General features: G+C 44.4%; 2 protein-coding genes across 8 annotated transcripts in view; one reads left to right on the plus strand and one right to left on the minus strand.

Annotated features, from left to right (window-relative positions):
- The window catches only part of ABCC1 (ATP binding cassette subfamily C member 1), a 49,137-nt gene extending 46,854 nt beyond the window's left edge, over positions 1-2,283 (plus strand). The window contains 1 exon segment of the mRNA XM_039559997.1: positions 762-2,283. Within this exon segment, the coding sequence (XP_039415931.1) occupies positions 762-870 (109 nt within the window). The 3' untranslated portion in view covers positions 871-2,283.
- LOC104684892 (multidrug resistance-associated protein 6-like) lies at positions 1,846-26,536 on the minus strand. 7 transcript variants are annotated; one of them, XM_039560003.1, is made up of 31 exons: positions 26,335-26,536; positions 25,770-25,946; positions 25,300-25,425; positions 24,548-24,685; positions 24,175-24,300; positions 23,532-23,593; positions 22,629-22,760; positions 22,096-22,308; positions 21,096-21,273; positions 20,506-20,667; positions 18,899-18,991; positions 18,307-18,510; positions 17,801-17,947; positions 16,991-17,078; positions 16,627-16,696; positions 15,868-15,994; positions 15,219-15,395; positions 14,588-14,755; positions 13,403-13,589; positions 12,955-13,078; positions 12,349-12,466; positions 11,528-11,735; positions 10,527-10,837; positions 9,646-9,845; positions 9,413-9,539; positions 8,750-8,851; positions 7,868-8,014; positions 7,276-7,434; positions 6,884-7,050; positions 6,212-6,406; positions 1,846-5,670 (listed from the first exon to the last, which is right to left on the minus strand). In XM_039560003.1, the coding sequence occupies exons 1-31, from the start codon at positions 26,365-26,367 to the stop codon at positions 5,562-5,564; spliced, it is 4,575 nt and encodes a 1,524-aa protein (XP_039415937.1). In that variant the 5' UTR covers positions 26,368-26,536; the 3' UTR covers positions 1,846-5,561. The 7 variants fall into 7 exon arrangements, with proteins under 7 accessions (XP_039415937.1, XP_039415934.1, XP_039415932.1 ...); XM_039560000.1 differs by having other exon boundaries at positions 12,955-13,018; positions 13,403-13,586; positions 26,335-26,484; XM_039559998.1 differs by having other exon boundaries at positions 13,403-13,586; positions 26,335-26,484.
- Positions 26,537-26,743: the final 207 nt, after the last annotated feature.

The raw sequence follows: 26,743 nt of genomic DNA on the forward strand, positions 1-26,743 counted from the left end.
AAGGTGTGGTTGAGGGCCAAGCTGTTGTCTTGTATTTCAGTTTTAGCTCTCTTGTCCCTTTTATCACAGAATGGCAAAGTGACCAGTGGTAGGATTTCAGTGTACTTTTGTAGCCCTCTCTTTGTGCTGTCAGCAGTGATGGATCAGAGGGAGGAGCACTGCCCGTGCCAGCCGCAGCCCCAGCAGTGCTGCCAGCAGGCGAGCACCCAGTTCAGCCATGGCAGTGGTGACACCAGGCAGCAGCCCCTGCCAGGGCTTGGTGACCATCTCTGCAGTGCCTGGCCATCCGTGGAGGGAGCTGCAACAGTGTTTAGCAGTGAGCTGACCGCTGACTTCGTGCACTTCCTTGTCCCAGCTGCATGTTTTTGTTTTGTCACAGAAGCTGTGTAACAGCAGTTGGTGTGGGGTGGTGTTATGGGAAGGTTATTTATCCCAGCTCTTGCAAGGTCTTACAGGCCCTCTCACACTTTGACAAGAAGTGCTGCCAGCTTGTTTCTGGCTGGCTCAGAGTGCAGTCCAGAGTCTCCTGGCTGTCTGCAGATGGCTGGGTAACCGTGTGCTACATAAACAATGCAGCACACAGACCATTGCAGTGAGAACCTCGCCTGTTCATACAGTCAGCACTGTCTTCACTTGCAAATAATGGCTATGCTGCAGTCTCTGTCTGCACACATATATCCATGTTCACTGGCTTTCTGGATCTCCTTGTGACCATTTTTTCTTTTTTTGTTTTTTTTTCTTTTTATCTCCTTGTTTTACAGAGTGTTAGTCCTGGAGAGAGGAGAAGTGGTGGAGTGTGGTACCCCAGACCAACTACTTCAGGAAAAAGGCATTTTCTATAGCATGGCCAAAGATTCAGGCTTGGTGTAGCATTTGAACTTGGCTATTTACTGTGGGGAAGAGGGAGGTGATACATTTGGAGAACTGTATCTTCTCCCCTGAGCTGGACTGAACCACACAGCTGAGTTTCAGACACAGTGAAGTTAGCCAGAGCATGGCAATGGAAGAAACATAAAGATACAATTTTTTCTTACACTTTATTTCTCCTTAGTATTGATTTTAGCCACGTTTAGGAGAAGCACATGGTGCAAGACACTTCAGAGACTCCTATTTTTTGCCTGAAATCTGTCATTATATGCTCAGATGTACGGCTGAGTGATTCATCAGAGAAGTTCAGAAAAGCTTTTTCTCCTCATCTACTCTTACGTTCTGAAGTTCCCTCCCTTTTAATTTTTTTTTTTAAACATTTTTGCAAATGCTAGTTATTTGCTTGTTTGTGGATTCCTCATTTCATGAGCCATCTATTGTGGGATGCACTTGGAACATTTTGTGGCATATAGTACTATAGTCCAAAGATTTTTCTTCTTGTGAAATAAAATGTGTGCCAGACTTTCTCATTATGGCATTTACTGTACATGGTTGATGCTTTATGCATTGTCCTAAAGGTTTCATGTGTTTACAGCGTAGAGCAGCAGGTTCACTGTAATGTCAGTAGTGCTGATGTGAAAAAGCACAGTCAACTTCAAAGCAGTATTTAAGCATGTCTAGAATGACAATCACTCCAAAACCAAATTGGTGCAGCAGTTGGTGCATTGCTGTGTGCAGTCCCTGATCTTACACCCAGCTCACTCAGGAATTCCAGCTGGGGTGCCCAGTGCTGGTGCCACCTGTGGGGACAAGGCTGAGAGTGAGGATCCGCCTGAGCAGAGGCTGCAGGCTCAGGGTGATGTTGATTGTAACACCCTTGGCTTTGGCAGTTCTGTGCTTTCATAGCAGCTCTGCCACATCAAGGACCATTAGCCTTATATCAAAGAAACATGCCCTTCATGCTGCTGCTGTTGACTCTTAAATTTTGTGGGAAAATGTTCTGTTACAGTTGTTTAAAAAAAAATTAGTGTTTTTAAAGTTGTGTGTCAGAAGGGTCTAACAATTAAACTAGCAATGGAGTCTGGTTTTCAAGAGCCATGCTGAATTTTCATCTTTCTGTGGTAAGAAAAAAGTTACTTTTCTAATGTTCTAACTAGTCTTATTTTAAAGGAAAATGCTGGAAGAAAGCAAACTAAGTCAGATGGATCCAAATACACAGCACTGAGAATGTGGACTTCTGTGATTGATATTGCTGACCTTAATACTAGACAATTGTTGTTCTTAGAGTAAAGCTATTTATTTTTTTGTAAATTATGACTCTCTGAAATTGAATAGACTGGAAATTTCTTTGGTATTTTTTGTAATGACAATGCAAATATTTGCAAAGAACTTGCAGTAAAAAATTGTTTGAAAGAATGTGTTATTTCTTGCGTTGTGTTTGACAAAGGGTTTGCTTTGTCAGTTTAGCTTTTTGCCTTGAAAATAGAAATTGCTGGTCCTGCTTAGACTAATCATTCTGCTCGGCCTGATGTCTGGGGTTGTTAGGGCGGTGGGTAAGAAGCCATGAGTGCAGATAACTGTGCTGTGGTAGGGCTGGCTCATTTTGTGGTTTGCTGAGTAGCCCAGGTCATCATGATGGATCAGCAGAGCAGGAGTCACAGTGCTGTGGACCTTTGTCACCCCCAGTGGTGTCCATGGCCTGTGTCTGCCACGTCTCCTGAGCTTGGTGTGAGTTTTCTCTCTGGAAATGGAATGAGCAGGGGCTGACTGGGGAGTTTGGGGAGGAGCTGTGGGTTTTAGTTCTTCAAATCCTGGAACACTTGTGCAGCACTGTGATGGACAGAAGGGTGGAATGATTGGAGCGTGTGTTTTATAGGAACAGAGTAGGGGGCAGGTACCCCAGGGCAGAGCAGGGGGTCTGTGGGTAAGGGGTGTGGCTGGTGTTGTACATTAAGGTGGAGATGGAGCTCCCTGCAGAGACCCAGAGGAGAAACTGTGAATGCCACTGAGACACCTCTCCTGCTTGGGAACAGGCATCCTCCAGGAACACTTTGTGATCCTCCCCTTCTGCCCCATCCTTGGGAGACCCCTGGCAAGGAACGGGGAAGGGAGGTGCTGTACAGCTGAATTTACTGTATCTGATTTCAGTGCATGTTGATGTATCTTGCCTGACATTGTTTACTGCAACATGGAAGATTTCTCACATCTGGAAAAGCTGATTCTGCCAAAAAAACAGCTCAGAATTTTTAGGACACCTGAAAAAACCACCCTGTTTCATGTGTGTCAACAGAGCTACTTCTGTAAGCGTTCCCAGTCCTGACCCACAGAAGATCCTTTCGCGGTGTGACAACGACGTGGCACAGCAGCAACTGTGCTTTGGGTCACTGACACCTTTCACATTTTGGCATTCCTGTGCATCTTGTGACCATCTGGGGCACTGGGAGTGTGACTTGCACAGTTTGTGTTTGGCATCAACTTGGTGTAAATCAAGGCACGACACCTTTGATTTATTTTCTGGCTTTAGCAGTTTCAGTATTGCCTTAAAATTGGAATCATGGGACAAGGATTTTTTTAAGGCAGCATTTCTCTCCTACATGCTATCTCCAAGTGTTAACTGTTTTATATATTTTGCTTTAACCAACTTCCAGATAACTTCTGTGAGACTTGAGCTCCAGATTCATCACAGTACTTGGACATATCTCTGGGGACTCCAGCACATGTGAAACATGGTGGGATTTTCACATGTCATTTTGGGAATTGCTTTTCTTTTCCCATTTCAGCACAACTTGATGTGTGAAAGCTGATGGTATTTTTGCTTGTTCTTAGTTTGGGTTAGCTGACAGCAGAGCTGTGCCCTTTCAAAGGTCAGCAGTGTAAAAGTATGTTTTGATTATTGTCTCCTGTTGCCTTCCCTCTTCATTACCAACCTAGGAACAGAAAACAAGCATTTAAAGATGTTTATATTGGAGATTATGGAATGCTAAAAGATGTCTGTTTCAGAATTACCCAGCAACATGGGCAATTCTGTCCCTCTTTGACCTCAGTTAAAAAGGAAAAATACCCATCTCAGTATTTCTAAACGCTCCTGTTTTTGAGGTCCATTGATAAACCTTCGGAGTGCTCATAACTCATATCTGGTTTTGGAATTGTTTTGTCTGTGCCCTCAAGTACGAGATTTGGAGAAAGTAGAAGGAAAAAAAATTCTTTCCTGGTACCTGAGCCCCTGTGACAGCAGGCACTGGACCTTGGTATCTTAGGGACTTGTGCAGCAGGAACTGTAAACTGTTCTTGACTTGGGTGCAGAAGCCACTGAGCAGCTGTTGGAGAAGGAACTGCTGGGGTTTGCCGATCAGTTGCCAATTCTTGCAGCTGGAACTCTCCCATCCCCTCCCCATTGCCCCTTTTTGTGTTACATTTGCTTTAGTTTACTGAAGTTTACTGAAGAGACTTATTTCAATACCTGATTCTATTTTTATTTTGGCTCTCTAGAAAATGAGGTAATGACAAAAGTCGCAGTAAAGAGCAGTATCTCACGGTATTTTGTCTGTCACATTGTCATCTTGTGTTTCCTGAGGAGAAACTTGGGGACAGCTCTGGCTGCAGACACTGCAGGAGGCCCAGGAAGGCTTTACTTCTGCTTTGGTTTGTTAAAGCAACATCTGACAGGTGACCATGCCAGAGGCTCTGCAGCACCAGGGTGGCACATCCAAGAGTCAACTTGCACTCAACAAGGAAACCAGGGATGAACCATCAGGTCAACAGGTGAGATCCTGCTGCTTTCCTCATGTCCTGCAGGGATCAGGGAGGAGGGCATTTCCAACCATGCAAATTCCTCGTGGCCAAATTCAATTTGGAAATGTTGGTGTCAACGTTTGGACATGCCCTGCTGTGAGCACCTGGCCCTTGGCAGTGGGAATGCTGCAGGCCTTGGGCAGAAGGAGCAATGGATGCTCTGGTGCCATGCCCAGCCATGTTCCTGTCGTGCACTGCTGAGCCCCTGCCGGAGCTGGCTCTGCTCCTGCAGAGGGAGGGAGTGGATCTGATCCCCAGCTGTGACAACAGGCAGCCTGTGCTCTCCTGCTAAGGGGCATCCTGCCTCCCCTTCCCTCCTCCCCCACTGTTTGTGCACTTTGGATGATGAGCTCCAGCTGCTGCCTTGGAGTCCACAACTGTGTAAGAACAGCGCCCAGGTGAGCAGTCCTTAAGACACTGACAAAACACTTCATTTGTTCTGCCTGGAGCTTAGGATAAACTGCAAACAGTTAAGTTTCCTTGCTACCAGTTAAATTCTTCCTTGCTGTCCATAAAAGCTTGTTGGCTTTTAAAAATAATCTGTGTAATCTTTAAGTATGATGGATATTTGGACTCCATTTATAGTATAAATAAGGAATGCTGTGGTCTTTCCCTTTTGGCTTGTTTGCTTTTATACCAGAAAAGTGTTTAAGTCTTGACTGGCTCGTTTTCAGCAGTCAAGTGAGGTTTTGGTATCTGGAAATACAATGAAAGTGGAATTGCAAAGTTTCCTATAGAAATAATGTGTATCCCAAGTTACCCCTTTCCATCTACTCACTGCAGGTCTGGCTCATACAAGCTTTGGTTGAATGTCAGGCATTTTGGAGAGAAACCAAAACAACTCAATTATGAGATCAATTACTCCTGATAGTGGTGGTGCTATGGGATACTCCATGAGTGAGTCATGCAAGGCCTGATTCTTCCATCAGTCTGTAGAATAGTCCCTTCTGAGCTATTAAATGTTCTGGAGTATCAAATTCTGCTATCCGACCATTTTCCAAGACTAAAATCCTGTGAACATGAAAACAGAGGTGTAAGTTTGGGGACACACAGCAGCTGTAATAAATGTAGTTATTTCTACTTAGTTTTAAAATAAATTTCAGTACTTGCTGCTTATTCAGCCAAGCTTTCCAACAGCTTTTCAGCTGGGAAACAGTACTGGGATAGAAAGAGTTTCTGTTGAGTGACTGTTCAAGTACTGAGTTTGGGAGGAGGGGTTTTTGGCAATTGAGACTGGAGTGAGATTTGTGAATGGGTACTGGGTATTTTAGTTTCACAACTCTCAGGTGACACAAGGAGCTGTGGTCATGGTTTTGCTGTCAGTGGCAGGGAAAGGGCTGTGACACAGCACAAAGGCATTGTGTGGGAGTAAAAGATCTCTGATTAACCTATTGGTTTCCAGCTGGTTTAAGAGAGATCCGCCAAACTCTAAAGCAAAGCTTGGAGGGCTAAACACAAAGAGGACAGAAACGAAATTGCTGTTCAGCACCACTGTGGTGTGTCAGTCACATCAGCTGCCTGTGTGCTCCCTCCTGCTCAGGAATGTCTGTACCTGTCACAGTCCAGGAGGGTGTTCACCCGGTGAGTGATTGTTAACACGGTGCTGTCTCTGAACTCAGTCCTCAGCATGGACTGAATCTGGACATCAGTTTCTACATCCACTGCTGCTGTGGCCTCATCCAGAACGAGGATTGTGGCTTTCCGCAGGAGTGCTCTGGCCAGACAAACCAGCTGTTTCTGACCAGTGCTGCAAGTAAGAAGAGGGCTGGTAAACTGAGGCTGGTAGTCACTTTTCCTTGGGGTCAGATCAGATGATTCATATGAAATTAATAATGAAAAGGTGATTGTTCCCTTTCTCTGAAAGGGTGATTGAGGCTGGTGGCACTGCAGGGAGGTAACAGCATCAAACAGCCTAAGGAAGTGAAGGGGAGGCATTGCTATGGCACCCAGAAAATTAGGGTACTTGGAACGGGATTGTGGGATTCTAAGTACTGCACAAATGCAAACCACCACAATGATTACATCTCAGAAGTCTTCCTTGGTGTCTTCTGATTTGATTTCATGCTGCTAAACAGGACAGTAATGCAGCAATTTGCTGTCTGGATGCCATTAAAAAAAACTGATTATATTTTAAAAGGAATTAGCTTCCTTATCCAACCAGCTCTGTTCTCCTAGCCCAGGGGCTGGCTCTGCCCTGCCACTCCCTTTCTGCAGATAAAGGTACCTTAGGTTTTCCCCTTGGTCAGTGCACTTATATTCCAGCTGCTCTGGCAAATCTGCAACAAAGTTCTTGAGCTGAGTCAGTTCCAAAGCTGTCCAGATGTCTGCATCAGTGTATTGGTTTAATGGGTCGAGATTCATTCTTAGGGAGCCGGAAAACAAAACTGGATCCTGAGCACAGAGACAGTACAAACAACTCCTGAAATGAATATAAAAATGAGCTCTTGGGTCCTGCCTGCTGGGTGGGAATCTGTGACTGATGTTATCTTGAACGGCAGATGAACACGGCATTTCCAACATGGAAATTGCTCAATGTCCCTCTTGTCACTGAATCTTTATAAACCCTTCCCAGCTGTTCAAGATCCTGCTCAAGGATTTTGGAAATGAGTTTCATACCTGGGGTACGACAGTTATCTTGGATCTGAGGTTGTGGAGGCCTAGTTGGGCAATATCCTGTCCATCAATTAGAATGGCTCCTTCTGCAGCTTCCACCAGTCGCAGCAATCCCACTGCAAGGGTGGATTTCCCAGCTCCTGTTCTGCCAGTTATGCCAATCTGTAAAGTGCAATGGGAAGACTTTGGTTTTGATGTTGATGGTTTTCTCACAGTTGGACAAACATGTCATGTAGCTGCTCTTGGTCTTTTGACGAGAGACAGCTTTGCATGGATCAGATCTTTAGGGCTGCTCATGATTGGCATAGCCTGGCAATGCTTTCTTAAAGGGAAGCATTTATAGTTCACAAAAGCCTTTGATGGGAAGAATAATTACAAGACTTAGCAGCTCGAACAGGGCCTTGATGTGGACCTAGAATGAAAAAGTGGAATTCCTTTGCTGTAACAGGCTGGACAAGGTGTGCAGTGGGGGAGATGGGCTCCTGCTTTCCTGCAGCTGCCAGGCTGCCTAGCTGGGTGCAGGTGGGGGCTGTATCCCCCTGGATCTGGTCACTGCCCAGCACTGCTCACAGTGCTAGAGGAGTGGTTCTCCTACCTTCTCGTGCCCATTGATGGTCACACTGATATGCCTCAGTGCTAACTCCAAACCTGGCCTGTAGCACAGGCTGTAGTTTTTAAATTCAATCCTTCCTTCAGTGAGCCAAACTTGCCCTTGGAGTTTGCCATTCAGAGTCCAGGGTGCCTGAAGAGATGGAAGCAAACAGCAGTGTTTAAGGCTGATTTAAATTACCCAATCAAGTGGCCATACTGGAATGGGAAGCTCATGAAGATGTCTGTGCCAACTCCCTCCCAATCTCTTTGCTATTTCCAAACCAGAAAAAGGCCTCTAACTTTCATACTGCAGATGCTGGCTTTTTACTTTATCCAAAGATGCTGATCAGATTTTCTTTACTGAAAATGGGGATGAATATTTGCTTGCAAGTCAGAGTTCTGACATTGAGTGGTTCAATAAAAAAAATTTATATTCCCCTGTAAACAGGACTGTGAAAGCGTCCTCTCTCAGGGCAGCATATGGAGATATAATTCTAATGATTACAGAACAAAAATTTTTGCACTGGAGACTTTTAGCAGCTAAAAGGCTATCTAGGAGCCAGCAGTTATCAGAGAGTTGCATCTGAAGTCACATAATAAATACTCCAAATATGGGCAGAAAATGTCTCATTCCATGAGTGTTACCAAGTGAAGCTATTTAAATGGCAATCCAATGCATAACTCTCTTGAGAAAATAATGATCAGAGGTTATAAAACAAGTCTAGTCAGTTGGATAAAACCCAAATGCTGCAGTTCTTTAAAGGAAACATGACTGGCCTTTCAGAAGGGGAAAACTAGAGGTTTTTCAGGTGGAACAGGAAAGTTACTCATTGAGTTTGCAGAGATGTTCAGCCCCTTCTAATAAGGTCAGTAGTGGATTAGCTACCTCCTTAGGAGTCCTCAGGTATTCTCTCACTCTCTCCACAGAAACAATGTTGTTCTCTATTTCTGTCCAGGAGCGAACCATCCAGTTCAGAACACCAGTTATCTGCCACAAGGAAAGAGAAGCACTGGGGCAGAGAAAATGAGCTCTGACCTGTGCTTGTGAGCTACCTGGTACTTTGTGTTAGTGTTTATTTCTAAAGATCTCCTCAGCAGCTAATTATATCAGAAATTAGATTACATCAGAAAACCTTAAAATGCTGAAGTGAAAGCCAGCTCCTGCCACAGCCCCCTTCAGCAAGTTTATAGAGAGTTAAATGCTACTGACTTGGATGCTAAAAGATGGTGTAGCTGTTTCTTAGGTTCTTGTGCAACTAGTCTACAAGCACGTAAGACAGGTGCTAGAGACCTTGCTTCAGCTACCCAGGGCTTGCTTGGACTTAAGTATAAGTTCAGGTGCAGGAGGAAGATGGCCTGTGCATGCATTTATGAGGTTCATTCCCTAAGGGGCCACGTGCTCCAGATGCTCTGGATTTTAGCAATGACAGCAGGATTTGGTAGGAAAAGGCATCTAGAAAGGCACAGAAATAGTTCATAATTTCTTAGAAATTAAAATGCAGTTGCTTTTGATAGAGGCAAGCATGGTATTATTTCCACACTGGGTTACCTGGAGAGCACAGGAAATGGAGAAGCCAGCAGTTCCTGGGCTGAGCTGTGTCCTGCCCATGGCTGCAAACAGGGCTGCAACCAGCACGATGCCATTGCCCAGGAACTCCAGGTTTGTAGCAAGCCACCTGCAGGAGGAGGAGAGCCCAGGGCTGTTGCTGGGTGCCCTCTCCCTTTCTCCCAACATGTGATTACTTTACAGAACACTCACAGAGCTGCTGGGCAGCTTTGTACCTGTCAGCAACAGCTCCAGGGAAGCAAATTCGCTGATTCTCATCCACTAGGAAATTGCTCTTTGAAATAAACCTCTGCTGGTCCTTGTGAGCACGGATCACACTGCTGCCTTGGAAAGTTTCTGAGATGTGGGAGTAGATGGGAGACCTGCTGGCAGCCTCCATGCGTCTCAGCTGGCAGGAGGTGGTGACATAGAAGTGCTGGTACAAGGGAAAATGGAAGGGAGAGACATTAGAAGGCTCATGCCTCTCAGGAGGTGCTCCACAGGAAATTTGGGAGGGCCTCAACAAGTGCAACAGTACGTGCTATCCTCATGCTACAAAACCTTATGTGCAGGTAGGAGATGGCCTTAAAAGACGAGCTAGTGTTCCTACCTCGGTTATGTCCTATCTTTATTAGGAATAACCCTGTGGTTGGGGCAAAGGAGCCAGGGTGCTCTGACCCCACAAAACCTCTACACGCAGTTTCTCCTGTAGCTGAGCCCTCTGCTTGATGGAAAACAGAAGTGAACTTGCCCTTCCCTCATGCTCAGTCTTAGCTGGCAAACTTGGATATATGAAAAGTAGTGTAGGAATTCTGCAGGAAAGGAAAAATGCTTTTGGTCTTCATGTGATTTACACTAATGGTGATAAGGGATATAGCTCTAGGTAGGATTTGATTTAGACATCAGAAAAGCACAAGCCTCTGAGAGGGCGCTGGGGTGCTTCGGAAGGCTGAGGTGATGAGGGAAAGGGACTGACATTGCTCTTGCTTAAATGCAATTTGAGATGATGAAACTAATTTCTGCATGCCTTCATTCCTAAGAAATGGAAGGAGGCTTTCTGCAAGGACATGGCTGTGCTGCTTCAGCCTCTCGTGTGTGTGTATCTGTGAGCTCCTACCTGGAATGCTGCATAAAGAACAGTCAAGGGCACTATGGCCAGTGCTGCCCATGGTGTAGCCACCACAATCACCAGGTAGATCTCCAGTAAGTTGAACAAGAATCCCAGCACGGACTTCAGCTTGTCAGGGATGACAGAATCAACAGCATCCATGTCTCTGGAGAAGCGGTTCAGCAGGTGTCCAATGGGTGTTTGCTCAAAGAAGAGCATTGGGGATCTCATGACACTGCTCAGCAGCTGCAGGAAGAGCTGGTGTGAGGCTAACACGCCCCCCAGGAGGACTGCTGTTGTACAGGCAAACCTGCCCAGGGCTGTAAGAGAAAAGGAACTCTTATTACTAGGTCTGAACAAACCCACCCTGGAGTTCTCCTTTGCAAGATCGTGATCTCCACTTAGTCCTGTGAATGCTGCACCAGTGTGCATTCAGGAAGGTGCAATGGGAATTAAACCTCTCTTTAGCAGGAATTAAACCAAGCCTCAGAGTTGCAGGGTAAGCTACTCCTTCTGTAGGGTAGTTATGGAGTGGCCAAAGACCTTCTAAGCCAGCTTGATGGGGGGCATGGATTCAGCAACTTAAATATGTGGGACAAATTATTCATTCATCACAAAATAAGCTTGACTGGGATTACTTTAAATTGCTCAGTGATATTTTTTCTTTTTAAATAGAGTGCCCAAAAGAACTGTGGCTATTCTAAAAGAAAAAGATAAAGAAATTTAGAAGTCCATGAGTTTATCTTCTTTTCTCTCTGTTTTACGTGACCTAAGCCAAGATTTAATTCAGCATGGAGAAGAGCCCCCACTTGCACTTTTATACAACTAATTTATGCTGGAAGGATGGAAAGAGATAAGAAGAAAAAAGAAAAACCTTTAGGGTTGATGCCAGAAGCCCAGGAGGCTGAAGCCCAAGGGTATGCACTTGTTTATATTCTGAGAAAACATCCTGGATATGGGGAAGGGAGGTGGGAATACAGAGAAGAATTAGGTGAGCAACTTAAACGAACCTTGAACCACTGCCAATGCACCAAAGACTCCAACTCTGAGCTCTGTGAGCTGCTGTGTCCCATTGTGCACGGGGTCATCAGTCCAGAGGCTGAGCCAGTAGCCCCGCGAGAAGGCCACGGCCTGGTGGCACGCGAAGGACAGGACGGCGCTCGCGCACAGGGCCGGGCCCGTGGCCGCCAGGTAGGCTCCGTGCACCCCAGCACTGACCTGCAGCGAGGCAAGGGGCAAAAAGAGGATGAGAGGTTGGGAGGATCAAGCTTGCTAGCAAAAAAAAGCAGCTCTGAAGCAAGGAATGATTTATTAGGGCATTTCTTGGTTATACGTCACAGCCATAGCAACCATTTTGATTCTTTGTTTTCCTCACGGATGAGTAACAAAGGCATACTTAAAGAAATCATTAATGAATGATTATTATCAACTGTTGAATGTTATGCAGTAGGCTCATGTTACTTCTGGAATGCACATAAGGCTTTCCTTATGTTAGGCAGAGGTTTTTCTGTGTTCCTGGTGTGAGAGAGAACTCTCATGTTCACACGGGGTGCTTGTGTGAGGGCCTGCTGGTCAGGAGAGGTGAGGAGACCCTTGTCTGGCTAGTGCTGTGCTTCCCTAGAGGAAAAGCTGCTCCTTTTGGGGTTTCTAACGTCTTACTCTCATTTCTTCTCAGTATAGTATGTCCTTGTCTCAGTTATAGGGCACACTTGTACAGCTCAGCTGACTCCCTGGCTGTGGTTTAGCGTAGGCAGGGAGCTGACCTGCCTGCCATGAGTGTGATATCCCCATGGAATGTGTCCTTGCCTCTACAGGAAGGTGCTGTGCTTACCCTGCCATGCTGAGTTGTCTCTGCCTTGGTTAATCCTCCACTGGTGGCTGCAGCACTGGTACAGTCTTGACTCACAGCAATGGTCTCCCTTCCCACAGCAGATTTTACTGAACCACCACTTCATTAAGAAAACAAAAATCCTTTCAATTTTTAGTCACCCTATCCATCCCTAAATTCATGCCTTTTTTGAGGGCTGCAGTTTTCAGGGCCCTCCAGAGTGACCCCAACCATTGTCCATGTTTGTCACAGTGACTGGCTCTGTCAAGCCACTGAGGAGCAGAGGCTTAAAAGCATTCACTCTCTGAGGCTGGTTTGGGATGAGTCTGACCTTACAGCCCCACTGGAAAGTCATCAGCAACCAAATGCATCAAGGTGTGCCTGTACTTGAGCTCTGTTCTGGCTTCTTGTGAAATACAGAAGGAGTATCAGTCAACTTCGACATCCAAGAGCAGGTTTTTAACTCTTTCTTGAGTTTTGCCCGTTTGCTCTCGTTATTAATTTACAGATCAATCCCAAACCTGTATCATACTCAGTAAGAGCCTCCATGTAGGCTTGTAGGGGCTTTTGGAGTAAGTTCTTCAGTGTCTGAGACTGCTTTAAGCTTACCTAAGGGGTTTCTCCTGAGATGGACCATTTCCAGTGGTGATAGTGCCTTTGGTGTCTCCCAAAGCTGTGAAACAAATGTAGTTTTTTTCTAAATGCTTTAGAATCCTGTTTTGTCCTGTATAGCCTTTGAAAGACAGGTAATATGGAGGAAAGATTCTTTTAAAATATTGTTTCTAAAGGTAGAAATATCAATGTTAGGCTTGAAGAATAGCACATAATAGTGGGTAGTAGTTTACTGCAGGATTAGTGTCTCCTAATATGGATTCAAGAACCAATTTTGAGGTGATGAGTCAGATAATTTGACAGGCATATTTTTCTCCACACAAAACACCACCTTAAACTGTGATTTGGTCTCTGCTTTAAATGTCCATAATAAAACAAATGGGATATGAAGGAAACAATTGACTTAATAGACCTAAGAAGAATGATTCCAACCCATCTGGGTTACCTGGAAACCCAGCACATGGCTTCTCTTCCGCAGTAATGTGTGAATGAAGAAATTCTGCAAAGGCCCCATTTCTCTGTAGAAGTTCTTGGTAGGAACCAGTTTCTGAGATCATTCCGTTCACCAGAAAAACAATGCTGTCCACTTGAGGCAAAATGTTAACTGTGTGGGTCACCAGCACACGAGTCTGCTTGAATAAAGAGGGAACAGTTAAAATTGTTCTGCTGTCAGTACTGGTATCAGTATGTCAGCATCAAATTTAGGCCTCAAAAATTCATCAGCCTGAATGGAATTAAAGGGCATTTCCTTTTATTTACATTTCTGAGCATATTTGCACAGATAACTGGAGGAAAGGACATAAAAGTAATTTTTCCCTAGATAAATTGGCATATTCTGCATTTCTAATATACAATCCGGCCTTTGAGTACACCTTACATTCTTCTTAGTCAGTCATTCTGTTTCAATACATAATTATATTCTGATACTTGCAACCAATCCTCATGGAGAGAAAGGTTATAATCAGATACGTTTGTTTTAATTGGACTTTCTAATGCAAGGAATTACCTGCTTCCTGTTTTCCTTCTGTAATGTGAAACTGAATTTATATTATGAATCCAGTAGAGCTGCCCTAGCATCTCTTCTCATGTAACTGTTTTTCTTATCCAGATTGCTTGACAGCAGAGAAATATCAAGGAATAACAAAATGCAACCAATGCAAAAAGAATGGAGAAGTGTTTAAATGATGAACATTTGGGTGATGAGAACTGTAAAGGTGCAACTGACCTATTCAAAAGTGATAGGATTAGACATCATGGTGATAGAATTTTGAAGAGATCAGGCAGCTCTTCTGAACTGTGCTAGAAGTAAATCTCAAAAGGAGGGAAGGATGATGTCAACAGAAGACCAAAGAACAGTAAACTTGCTGTGAAAGTAAGGCTGGCACTAGGCATGTAGTTTGCATGAGGATAAAGCCAGCCTTCCTTCTCCTGGGTGAGCTTCCCTGCAGGACTTGCAGGTGCTGTGTGGCCTGCAGAGGAGGTGCGTGGCCTCCCCAGTGCCCTGCTGCCACTGCAAAAAAGCATTTGTGAGCCTTTGATAAACTGAGCAACCCACCCTGCTGGAAACATTTCAGGGCTCTGCTAATTTGCAACATTGTGCAATTGTTTACAGTTCAGGTTTATAGCACACCTTGTCCTTTAGTAAACCATTGGGTCCAAGAACATGTTCAAAGATGTGCTGCCCCACATGGGCATCAACAGCTGACAGGGGATCGTCAAGCAGGTAAATTGAAGCCTTCTGGTACACGGCCCGAGCAAGGTTCACTCTCTGCTTCTGCCCTCCAGATAGATTGATTCCCTGGAAAATGTATTGACTCCATTTATTCCAAAGCTACAGCATATTTCCCAACTACTGACTCCCTTTTACACTGAGACTTTACGACTTCCTTTATTTTTAAATCAGTGCATCTCCCTCCCTCCCTCCCTCCCTCCAAATAGGGCTCTTGCAGAGGCAGAGTCTCTTGAACCACTCCTCTCTCCTGCAAAAGAGCAGCCAAGAATGACCTGGATGTGTTGATTTTAGTCTTAAATATCTCTCATGTCTCCGATTAGGCTGTCAGAAGGTGGACTTAAACTAAATTAAATCATGGCCCAACTTCCCAGAAATTCCTGAGCACCTGCCTCTTGCGAATTTAGGTTTTTTGTGTTTTAATCAGGGCTCCCAAAGTTGTAGCTACTCAGGGGTAGATGTTTTAAGCAGGACACCTGAACTTGTAGCTACTCAGGGAAAAGTTGGCCAAAACATAAACCCAAGCCAGTACCTTTTCTCCTATTTCACTCTTCTGCCCCGCAGGGAAGGTCTCCAAATCAGGGTGCAGTGCACAAGCCTCTGTCACTCTATTGAACCATGTTTCATCCATCTCTTTCCCAAATAGAATATTATCTTCCACTGAAGCATTTAGAACCCAAGCTTGCTGGGGGACATAAGCTGCAGTGTCCTATAGAAGTGGAAGAATGTTAGCAAACTTTTCCATAAGGTCAACTTGACACTGTGGGAATCCATCTTTGAAGAAAACCTCTCTCAGTTATGGAAATCTGGAATAATCATCACCACTGACAGTTCTCAGAAGGCTTTGCAAAATGTGAGTCTGCACTGTTACTGCCTTACAGGGGAGTAAACAGAGGTACAAGTACAGGATGCAATTTACCAGGATGCCACTTGAGCTCACTGTCAGAATGGGAAACAGAACTGCATCTTTGGAGTACTGTTCCAGCTCCTATTCCCAAAGTCCAGGCGCATCTGAGAGGTCTGCAGCACCTTGAGATAATTAAATGTGGACTGATACATACAGCCTGTGTTAAAATTCAGCAGTAAATGGGTTTTCCTCAGGTACCTGATGCTGTGTTTAATACCTTACAGTTCCTGAAAACAGCCTAATTAGAGAAGCAAATGCTGAGGGCAAAATTCACCTTCATGGTCACGCAGCCATCTGTGGTCTCCAGCTCGCCCAGTAATGCTGCCAGCAGGGAGGACTTGCCAGCACCCACCTGCCCAACCACAGCCAGCAAAGAGCCCTGGGGCACGGTGAGATCTATGCTGTGGGGAGAAGATCAGGCTCTTACACTTAGATACACTTCCTGAAAATAAATGTAATTATTATCAAAATTCTTGCTATTGTCAGGTATGTATTAAGTAAATACCCTAATTTCATCCCTTCAAAGACACCTCCAAACAGAAAGACTTCTTCATCCACATCCCCATCTGAGTTTCATACCCAGATCCCCACTCTGGAGCCAGGCTAGCCCAAAGCATTGGATGTAGAACATTCCTGAACACCAGAACTTTTCAAAGCTTTTCTTTTCTAAAATGTCAATGCCTTTTGAAATAAGCATGTAGTGATGTCATATATAACATCTGCATTCCATCTACATTTTTCACTTAAATTACTGTAATTTCATATTTGGGCAAGAAAACTGTATAAAGAAAACAGTCTCCATGTATTACAGCAACATCCAGATACAGGCACCTTCCCATTTATGTGCTCCTCAACATAAAAGCAAGATTATGTTTTTTCTGATTTTATAATTTTCAGAATTCAACATTGAATAAGAAGCAAACTCAGAAGCCTCTGGATATTCCACCCTGGTTTCGCTTAGGCCCTGAGGAATTAGTTCATTCAGCATCCCCTGACCTACAGAATTGAGAGATGACTAAGGGTAAGTCTGTACCTTCTAAGACAAGGAGAAGTTTCTTTGCTCCAGCAGAAAGTCCCATTTCTTATGGTGATACTTGTCTGTGCTAAAACATGAAGAAAGACAGACCACTTGTAAATGCAAAAGTAGCTACAGAAATGTCCCAATTTATGTGATTTTATGTTTCAGTGTGTTATTTGTTACATAAAATGAACCTTTATTATGAAAAGAAGGGGTAAATTACCAGACTAGATTTCATTGTTAGAAATAATGAGGCCAGAGAGATAGTGACAGTAAGGGGCAAATATTTTTCTCTTGACTGTGGTAGACACCCTGAGTAGAGGCTGAACAATGGAAATTACTCCTCTTATTAGACAAGAGCACTAACATAAAAGCTCACCACAGCCAGAAGTGCTCCTGCGAGAGCTCTCAGGATTCAGTTCTTCCAGATTCAGAAAAGCTGCTAAGCGGTTTAAGGAAACTTTGGCCTGAAATGAAGCAGCACACAGAAGAACGTAGGATTTAGAGTAGAAAGGGAGCAAAAACCCAAAGTGAAGGCTCAACTTGAAGACTCACTTAGAATATTGAGTAGGTGCTATGCTGCAGATGCTGTAGGCTTAGATGGCCAAAGGCAGCTCTTCCATATGTCACCTGCCTTTATTTCCACTTAGCTTAGCAAAAACCCCATATCCTTCCCTGTGCTTCTGGTTCAGTGAAATTGGTACTTTTTCATCCAATCCTTCCTGCAGTCTTTCCAGTGATTGCTTCTGTACCTGAAAATCTGTGACAGTCTTGGAGTGTAAGAGGGAAATAAATTTCCTAATTTCTTACAGAACAATGAATTGCTTTTCTTTCTGGCTTGGACTAGCAGGGTTTCTATTGATCCCCTATGGAGATTTTGCTCCACCTATTCTGATTTCTGTGATTAAAAACAGAACTGGAAGCCCCTCTGAGATCTAATGGTGCTTGTGCTGAGCTAGAAAAGACTTAGGAGTAATTCTTGTTGACTAAGTTGTCAATATAAAGGAGCCCTTCTGAAAAGCAATGCCACAAAGTACCTTTAGCTGCAAGCCCTTGCACTTCACTGTTCACAGTGGCAATTAAATAGTTGATGTACAGAGCCCTAAGAAATCCCTACTCTTACCTGTTAATGGGGATATGTAAAAAAATCTCTATGGCCAAAGGAAGAGAAACAGGGCCTGCAGCTAACCTGGACAGCAGCATTGATGGAGAAGGGCAGGAAGGAGTGGGCAGTGTTGAGGATGTTGATCAGTGTTAAGGACACAAAGGCTTTCTCAGCATCCAGCACGTGTGTGTTGTCCACCAGGGTGTAGACAGCAAACATGACAAATGTGATCTGAAAGGGAGCAAAGGAAAAGAAAACCATTTGCTTCAAAATGGTCCAAGGGTGACAGGCCCTTCCTTAAGACTCTGGGGCCCATTTGGTTAAATCCAGGCTATCACCTCTAGGTGCCTGTCCTGCAGGTACCACAGGCACAGGTCTGGCATGTTGCTGACAGAACCAAGTCTCATCATTTGAGGTTTGCTCTGCTTTAAGGAGGTTTTGGTGTGGCAGCCACAGCAACTCCTGTGACCTCCAGCTCCTCCAGGCAGATAAAATCTTTAGCTGTCCACAGGAAAAATCTGTCCAGGCAGAAGTACAAAGAGAAATAGAAGTAACAGCACGTGTTTTATGTAGGAAGGTGATCTGCTCACCAGGAAAGTTGATGAATGGAAAGAAACTAGGGATGCTGAGAAGAGAATCTGAGATCTTTTTAAGGCCTGAAGTTCTTGCTTTCGGATTCCAAGCACTTTCTCCATGAAGGTTTTCTCCCAGCCATGCAGTTTGATTACTTTGATGTCACTGAGAATGGCATTGGTGAGTTTGGCCCTCTCATCCTTATGCTTCATCTGGGTTTCCTGTAACAAATGTTTGAGTTTTATCATTTAATAGGTTGAATGTTTAATGGTGCAATTATTTTGAAGAAAAATACCTTATTCCTGCCTCCAAATGCTGAATAAATTTCCCTGCAGTTGAGCTGTGTATACTGTTTTGCTTAGGAATCTTCCAGGCTGGGAAATATTTTACTTTTCATCTTCAGAGCTTTATTTTTACTGGCAGTACATAAAAACAACAGAAAAGTAGGGCAAACATGGTAAAAGGCTGAACATGGAAGACCTTGCTCTAAATTTCAAGAAACTTAGCAAGCTTCAAATCCTCCTATGTTACTTCAGTCAAGCATGAATAATAAATATAAGCCATCACATAACTCAGTAAACCACTTCATTTTCACAAAGCAAAATGTACCTGAAACTGACTCCTCTTCTTGGTGATCACAAAATTCAGAGGCAAAAGAAAAAGGAATACAGCAATTGCAGTCAAGGCAGATGGTCCTAGAAGCTTCCAGGAGAGAAATGGAAAGAGAAGGAACTTCTGGTGATGACTAGGAAAAACTGTTTTTCATTCCCCATGCTCACCTTCCCTCCCATTTGAGCTCGTGCATAACATCCCTCTGGCTAAGCCTTTCCCCTGATCTTGCCTTTGCCTTTCCTGGGAGTTGTGCTCCCTAAGCACTGTGGATTGTTAACTCTCCAGGCAGGATAACGCCTGTCATCAGGCTGTGCTGAATTTATTTGCTCCCTTGTTAGGAACTAGATCAGTGCTGAAGGCAATCCAGAGGCACGCTGGCAATTCAAGCCATTCCCGGCTCTTCCCAACCGTCCTTGGGTGCGTTCAGGACATCTTGTGGCTGCCCTGAGTAAGTGACCCTGGACAATACCAGGTTTTCCTTAAAAAACAAACCCAAACCCTCAACAAAATATTCTTGCAGCATAAATAACCCAGCTTGTCTGCATTTACACCAAGGTGAGATGAAATGTGGCATTATCCTGTGCCATTAACTTGGGACAGCTCTTGGATCCCACGGTTCATAATAATCGTGCATCAAAACTTGTTTCTCACGGGTTGGTTACGTCTCCCTCGGGATGGCTGGACAGGGGAATGCTGGTGTACACAGAGCATTACAGGTATTGTCTACACAAATGGTCTGTGAACACCAGCAAACAAAGTGTAATTATGCTCCAACCACATTCAACTTGTCAATGTCACTAGGAAAGGGATGATGACTTCTCAGCAGTCTGCACCATGGCTACTGGTTTTCACAGTCACAGCATCCTGCCAGGCACGAGGCACAGTCCATCCTGGGTAATACAGGAAAGTCTCAAAGGCCTCTGGAAAGCTCCTGTGAATCACCTGTCTCTACACTGCTCATTCTTCCATTTACCAAAAACAGGGACTAAGAAATAGGGCTCTGTACTGCTGAGAAAATACCACACATTGATTAAAAATGGATCTTTTAGATTACCATCCACTACTTCTAATTCAGGTTTTGCTCTCTCCTTGCTAAATTCCTTAATACCGATGAAATTCAAAGTATCCAATACCCTTTTTGAATGTCATGTAACTTTGCTTTTCAAGCTGTTTCAGTGATCTTCTGGTAATCAGGCTTCAGGATGAAGTACGTCAAGTTGCTATTTCAGAGCATTCCCCATTATGTCCTGGAACTATGCCAAGGAGCTGGCACTGGCCTTTTAGCGTGCACTGGGCCACCAAGAGGTGACAGAGGAAAATCTGAAGCAGAAGTTTTATCAGTCAGATTCATTTAACTATACTCACAGTCTCCTAAAAGGGACTGAATGCTGAATACACAGGTGAGAAGATGAACTGAAGGATCAGGCGAGGATTCTATACCAATAAAAATATTTTTCAGAAAGAAAAGTGAATGCACCACGCTACAGAGCTGCAAAAAATATGGCAATTTCATGTAATTCAAGCCAGTAAGTAGAATTTTGAAATCTCCTTTTTCCTTTCATATTTAGAATAGAAGGGGATTGATAAATACTGTCATATTTTACCTGCCACAAGAAGATAAAGCAGGTGATAATCCGAATAGGGGCCAGCCAGGTCCCATTAAAATAGATAATCAGATCCATTAGCTTCTGCACATCAACAGATACCAGATTAACAGTTTCACCGATGGTCGCTGCTTTCCTTGAGGCATTTGACATAACTAGGATCTAGACAGGGCAAAGAAAAGACATCATCAAACAACAGCTTTGGTCCAAAAGTCAAACAACTTTCTTTTCCTCATAGAGAACAAAGAGGGAGAAAAATATCAAATCCCAGGTATTGAAACCATGCTGCTGCCTGGGCCATGTGACTTCACTTTGAGATGAAGCATCTACTCCTTTTCCCCAACCATCATATACAGCATAAGAAAGTTTATGTTGATTTTTGCTTTCCTTTTCTTGGCTTTTCCTTCAGAGGGAAGCTCTGAAAAATGTATCTGCCATGTACTGTTCAGAAATGAATACAGGACAGCTACAGCCTAAAACTAGTTTCTAGTGACATCTCCCCTGATATTGCTATGAACAATGTACAACATCATAACTACTAATATAGAGCTAGAAAAAAGCAAAAGTAAAAAAAGGATCTGCACCCTCACCTTCCTATACACAAGCCCTGTTACTGCAGTTCTCAGCCTCAGCCCCAGAACAAGGCACATGTACATGTAACGTTGCTCAAAGAGAGTCTGGAGACAACCCAGCAGGAACATGCTGAAGGCATAGAAATAACCAAGCCAGCTCGGTGCTGCCTGATCTTCAATGAACTTCAGGAAAAGGCTGCAAGACAGGAGTAAAATGTTGCTGAATCCTCAGAATTATCAGACACAAAAAATAAACTGGCAGAAATACTGGAGATCTTTCTGTATTCTCTCTGGCTGAGGTTTATCAGTAGATAGCAGAAGAACTGGAACATATAATATCCCGATTTTTGAAATCTAGCCACTCTTGGTTTTGAAGCAATCTCTGATCTCAGCATCCTCTCAGGGTAAACCTCATTTTCAGTGTTAAGGATGGCTCCTGATTTTCATGAATTTGTCAGAAATATGCAAAGTGGTAGCTGTAATCTAAGGGAGTAATTGACATTTCCAGAACTATTTCTAATCTTAATGACTGAGAAGAGATTTTGCCCTTGAAAATATAATGTACTGCAGGTTGGTGTTGTACCAACAGAGCCCACAAAGCATTTATCAACTAACAAAGCTATTTAAGATGTGTAGGATGCACAGCCATGCTCTTTATTAGTCAGGGAACATACAGTCTTAAGACTACAGCAAGTGGCAAGTGGTGTGATACACAGAACCATCAAATAACTCCTGTTCTAGTAAAGTTGTCAAATGGCTTGGTGCATCCTGTCCTTCCCACTGTTGGAGTACAGCAATGCAGACAGTGTGCACAGCTTCACACAGGGGCTTTGTGTCTTTTCCTCCTGCCTTGACAAAGGGCTCAGCACAAATGACACCTGAGCTCCTTCCATCAGCAAGAGCAGATTTTGAAAGGTCAGTGTTTGTGTGTCTGTGGGTGCTGACACACACATCTCTGAGCTCGTGGACACGGCAATCTTGTACATGTGATAGAAATACATTATAAATGTGCACATACCTCAGTAACTTTGGGGTGGAGAACAGGAAGACATCACAGATAACTAAGCAGACAGTGCTGAGAAGGAAGTAAGTTCCAAACATGCTCCAAAACATTTTCAGTAAGGGCCCGCTCTGACTGTGCTTTGATTGCAGTAGAGCCTCTGTCTCTTCAGCTTCTGCTATGCCAGTTTCAGTTTTCTGACCCTTTTTAAATGTAGCAGACTCCATTTTCCTGAAGGAAGAAACAATGGGAAAGCTACCTACAACTGGAGAAAGCTTGGGAAATTTGTACTTTCAAAAAATCACTAAATATCTCACACTGGGTCTCATACCATGTCCAGTATAAGTGCTCATCAAAAACTGATTCCCCTCACAGAAAGTTAGTTCTGTGCTTCCAAGAATGGAAGGATGTTCTCCAGCAGATTTTAACACACCTTAAAATCAGATTTTGCACAAAGGCACTCACACACCAGTACCTGTGAGTGTATTTGCTTAGATCATCTAGAACTACCCAGCTGAGCCCATGGTGTGCTCTCCAGAGCAAATACTCACTGCTGGGTTCTGCTGTGACACTTCTTCCACTCTCTTTCTGCCCAGGCAACAATTTCTTCAGAGGAATCCTGTTTCCTCACTGGCCACAAGTCATGCACCCCCAAGGCCTGCTGAGAGCCTTTCCAGAGGAGCCTGGAGGACACAGAGTGCAGTCAGGGGAGCACAGCAGGATCTGTGGTGTGCGTAACACTTTTGGAACATGGGGGCATTAAGGCAGTGCACACAGGCACTGACAGCCTGACAGTACTCAGGGCTGTCCTGTCCCAGAATAAACATGAATGGCCAGGAACAGCAGTTTTGCTTTGAATCCCTAGGCTACCTTCTGTCAGCACAATGGGGATTTGCAAGTCAGCCTTAATTTCTAGTCCATACTGAGAGTCTTGGGTAGTGGAGGACAAAATTCAGTTTAACTTTCTCTGGGCTCCATGAAATGCAGATGAGACCTGATCACAGTGACAGTAGGCCCAAAGAATGTGATTGTTCTGCTTCTGAATGCTCAGCAGCACGCTGGCCCTATGCCCTCTTCACTATTTTCCCCTTTCCCAGCATTTGTTACAGCAAGGTCTGGCAGGCAGAGAGGGCTGTGGTTGGTGTACAGTGATCTTTTGAAATTGATGAGATCTATTTCAAGATTGGGAGGGCACTGGATGGGTAGTTGGGAGACAGAGAATTATCCAGAATCACAAATCTGCGTTTTAAACTCTTTTGAGAAAATAAGTTAAATTTTTATAATTTGATTTTATGAGAATACCTCAAGCCCCTAGAGAAATAATTTAAATCCTCACTCCATAAGCTAACTCAGGGGCTGAGATATTTCCTGGCTGCCATCTACATCCTCTCTCATCCCTGATGCTGTTGTTTTTTTCTGATATTGTAGCAAAACCATGTCTTCTGTTTTCTTACCCAGAGAACCACCAGTATGTGATTTTGGAAAGAAAAGAGCTGCTGGCTTCTGGGCACTGATTCTGATGGGAGAGAAAACATGTGTGATATTTATATATAGAAAAGGGCATGCATCAGATGAAGATAGTTCCCTTCTGGGCTTCCCCAGGAAAATCAATCAGAGTTATCCCCTCTCCCTATTCACTGAACCAGAGTAAGTGTATTGTGGAGTCTCAATGGGATTGGGAGATTTTGGAGATTTTGACTTTGCATTATGTCTCAGATGTAAGAACAAAGAATGTAATTCCTCATACCCAAAGACATTTATTTTCTTAAGCACAGAGCTTTTCTATACTCATACCACCAACAGAGTACTGCAGCACAGGAGAGCAGCACCAGGGGAAGCAATAGGAGCCCTATCCACTGGTTTCAGTGACAAGAAACATGAGTATGGATAGAAGGTTTTTAGTTTTGAAAAACTTACATAGAGAGACAGTGCACTGCTATCCCAAATTCTGCCAGTTACCTTTTAAAACTGTCAGCTTTTTTACAGAATGATGCATCTTACATCACCCAGATACTCATGTGCCTGTGTATCCCCATAAATTTAAAATCCTGTTGCAGCAATGAAGCAAATCATTAGGAAAAGCTGCCTTCTACTTACAGGATTGTTGTCAGCTTCAGAGAAGAAGGGAGGGTGATCAACTAAGCAGAATAACACAAGTTCTCCTAGCACCAGGCCAGCATAAAGGTAAGTTGTAACATGGTGGAAATGGTCTTCCAGAAAGCCCTAAGGAACAGAACACTGGTGAAAATGAGGCAAGAACCTTCATGTTTAACCAGCAGAGAAAGAGCTTCTCATGTTCTACCTCTGCAAATAAACATCCATCACAAATATAGTGTCGTCAATCATTTTTCTCAGCACATATTTTAAAAGAGGAATTTGATTCTCCCCCTTACAGTCAACGAGACAAAAATATCCCTGTTGTTTAGAGACTTTGTAGCCCTGCACATTGAAGGTATGTGATCTCACTTACTTTTTCCAGGGCATGCTGAATTTTGGAACTAAACATCACAAGTGCAGCCACAAATGAGAGCAGCCAGTAAATCAACAGGACCCCTGAAGACTGGATGCCCATCATTCTTTCTGCTTGGGTAAGGAACAAGGCAAGGACCTATGAGGAAGTACAAGTTTGTCCAAATAAATACGTGGTACTGGAATGTCAGTGTTATCAAATCAACGAATACAATAGAGAAAAATCAGTTAGCTTCTTGCCCAAACATTTCAAGATGTTCAGAGTTGCAGTATTGTTCCTAAGAGGCTAAAACTGAAAAGCTTTATGTGCAATTTTGCAGTCAAGAATGTCTCCAGAGAAGGCAAATAAGAAAATTGCAATGGGGCCAACAGGCTGGGAGGATTTAGGTTAGGCAGATGCAATGACAGAAGGGGAGAATAGGCACTTATTCATTGAACAGAAATCGCATTTCACTCTAAACCACACTAAATCACATACTATGATTATGAGAAACGAAATCTTGTCTCGTTGTTGTGAGACCTCTTTCTAAACCCTACTGAAACCTCCTGCCAGGTGTGCTCTGCTCACAGGTGTGCCCCAACTCCAACACCCTGATGTGTCACACAGCAGTGGTGTGCACAAAGTGCATCCCCAGCCTTCTACTCCCCATCAGGCAAACCTGTACTCAGAGATAGCGAGAACCACAGGAAATACAAAATCTGTCCCAGGAGGGCTAAGCTTGGCTATGTGCAGACAAACAAGGGAAGAATTACCATTGTGATTCCCATCACAGCAGGGCTAATGAAGAATGCTGAGGTCCGTGGGATCCCTTGGCTTTTCTCCCACACCATGAAGAAGACATTAGAAAAACACACTATTACCAGGATGAATCCAAGGACCTGGGGCAGAGACAGAAAACACACACTGGAATGAACTGAAATGCTGGGACAATCAACTAAACTGAATGATCCAAGCTGCCTGGGCAGTAAGACTGGAGAGGTGGAAGATCAGGTTTGGGACAGAGAATGTTATGGGAAGTGTCAGGGAATCAAATGCAAGTACAGGGGAGAAGATCTTATGACAGATCTTCCTAAAACTTTACTTGATTTATACTGACCTGAGCTGGTAAAAGTAAAAAAAAAACCACAGAGATGGATCATCAGGAAAGAATTAATGATTTAAAGTTAAGTTCTGCATCAAGGTTGTGACAATGTTAGGACCAAATCCCATGCTTCACCCTTACCATTTTGGCTTTGAAGATGTGGGACATCCTGATGTAGCCTTTGTTTCTGTGTCGAAGATACAAGTAGTAGAAAGGAAAACAGATCCAAAGATAGGCACAAGGGATCCAGGCAATGATGGAGCTCTCGAAGCACCAGGTCGTGCTTGGGGCGTTTGCAGGCCATGTCTGGTTCCAGTCCTGAAACAGAAACAATACAGAAGTGAAGGACATGATGCAGAGCAAGGCTGGGGAAAGGAATCCCGTGACGGAAAGAGGAAGCAGATAATGGCTCGCAAACTATTACGGGAGTTTATCAACCTTAGGGATGGAAATCTGTGTGAATCCGGACTGACCGACTCGCTAGAACCCTTTTAAAGGGATTTCTGTAGTGGGTCCGGGCCGCGTCCTCGCTCGCAGCTCATCACGTTTACTGCCGCTGAACAGTCTGTCCGGGCGAACCCTCGTCCCGGGGAGGCAAAGTCCGCGGCACGCCGCAGCCCCTGCCGGAAACACGGCTGCCCGCACGGCGGAGCGCCGGCCGCCTCCCCTGCCGGCCCCGGCCCTCCGGCCTCCATCGCTCACTCACCCGGGGCCCGCACAGCGCAGTGCCCGAGCCCATGGACCCCCTGCCCGGGACCCCCGGCCCGGTGCCCGGCGCTTCCTCGCTGGGCAGAGCTCCGATCCCGCCGGAGCGACTGCGCAGAGCCCCGGCCCGCCCGGCCCGCTGCGGCCAAAGTCCGGCCGCGGCAGCGGCAGCGGCAGCGCGCTCCCAGGCGGAGCCCTCGGGATTGCCGCTTTAGGCGCTCTCTAAGCACAGGGTCTAGGATAGAAAGGAGACATTGTTTATTCTTTCCACAAATCCAGCACGCCAAGGGGGTAAGAATAACATTTTCTGGTATAGTAAAATTTACATGAACACGCCCATCTAAGACATATTCTCCACCTATCTCATGTATATTTATGTATCTGGCGTAATTTAACACGCTGCTTGAAAC

The sequence above is a fragment of the Corvus cornix genome, chromosome 14, assembly GCF_000738735.6.
Source record: "Corvus cornix cornix isolate S_Up_H32 chromosome 14, ASM73873v5, whole genome shotgun sequence".
Lineage (NCBI taxonomy): Eukaryota > Metazoa > Chordata > Aves > Passeriformes > Corvidae > Corvus > Corvus cornix.

Excerpts from the sequence above, each read along its gene's own strand:
- LOC104684892 (XM_039560003.1), bottom strand. The coding sequence starts at position 26,367 with ATGGGCTCGGGCACTGCGCTGTGCGGGCCCCGG. Across the intron at positions 18,992-20,505 it reads GCTTTATCTTCTTGTGGCAG|CTTCTAGGACCATCTGCCTT; the intron begins GTAAAATATGAC and ends CTCTCCTGGAAG. Across the intron at positions 6,407-6,883 it reads GACCAAGGGGAAAACCTAAG|CACTGGTCAGAAACAGCTGG; the intron begins GTACCTTTATCT and ends TCTTACTTGCAG.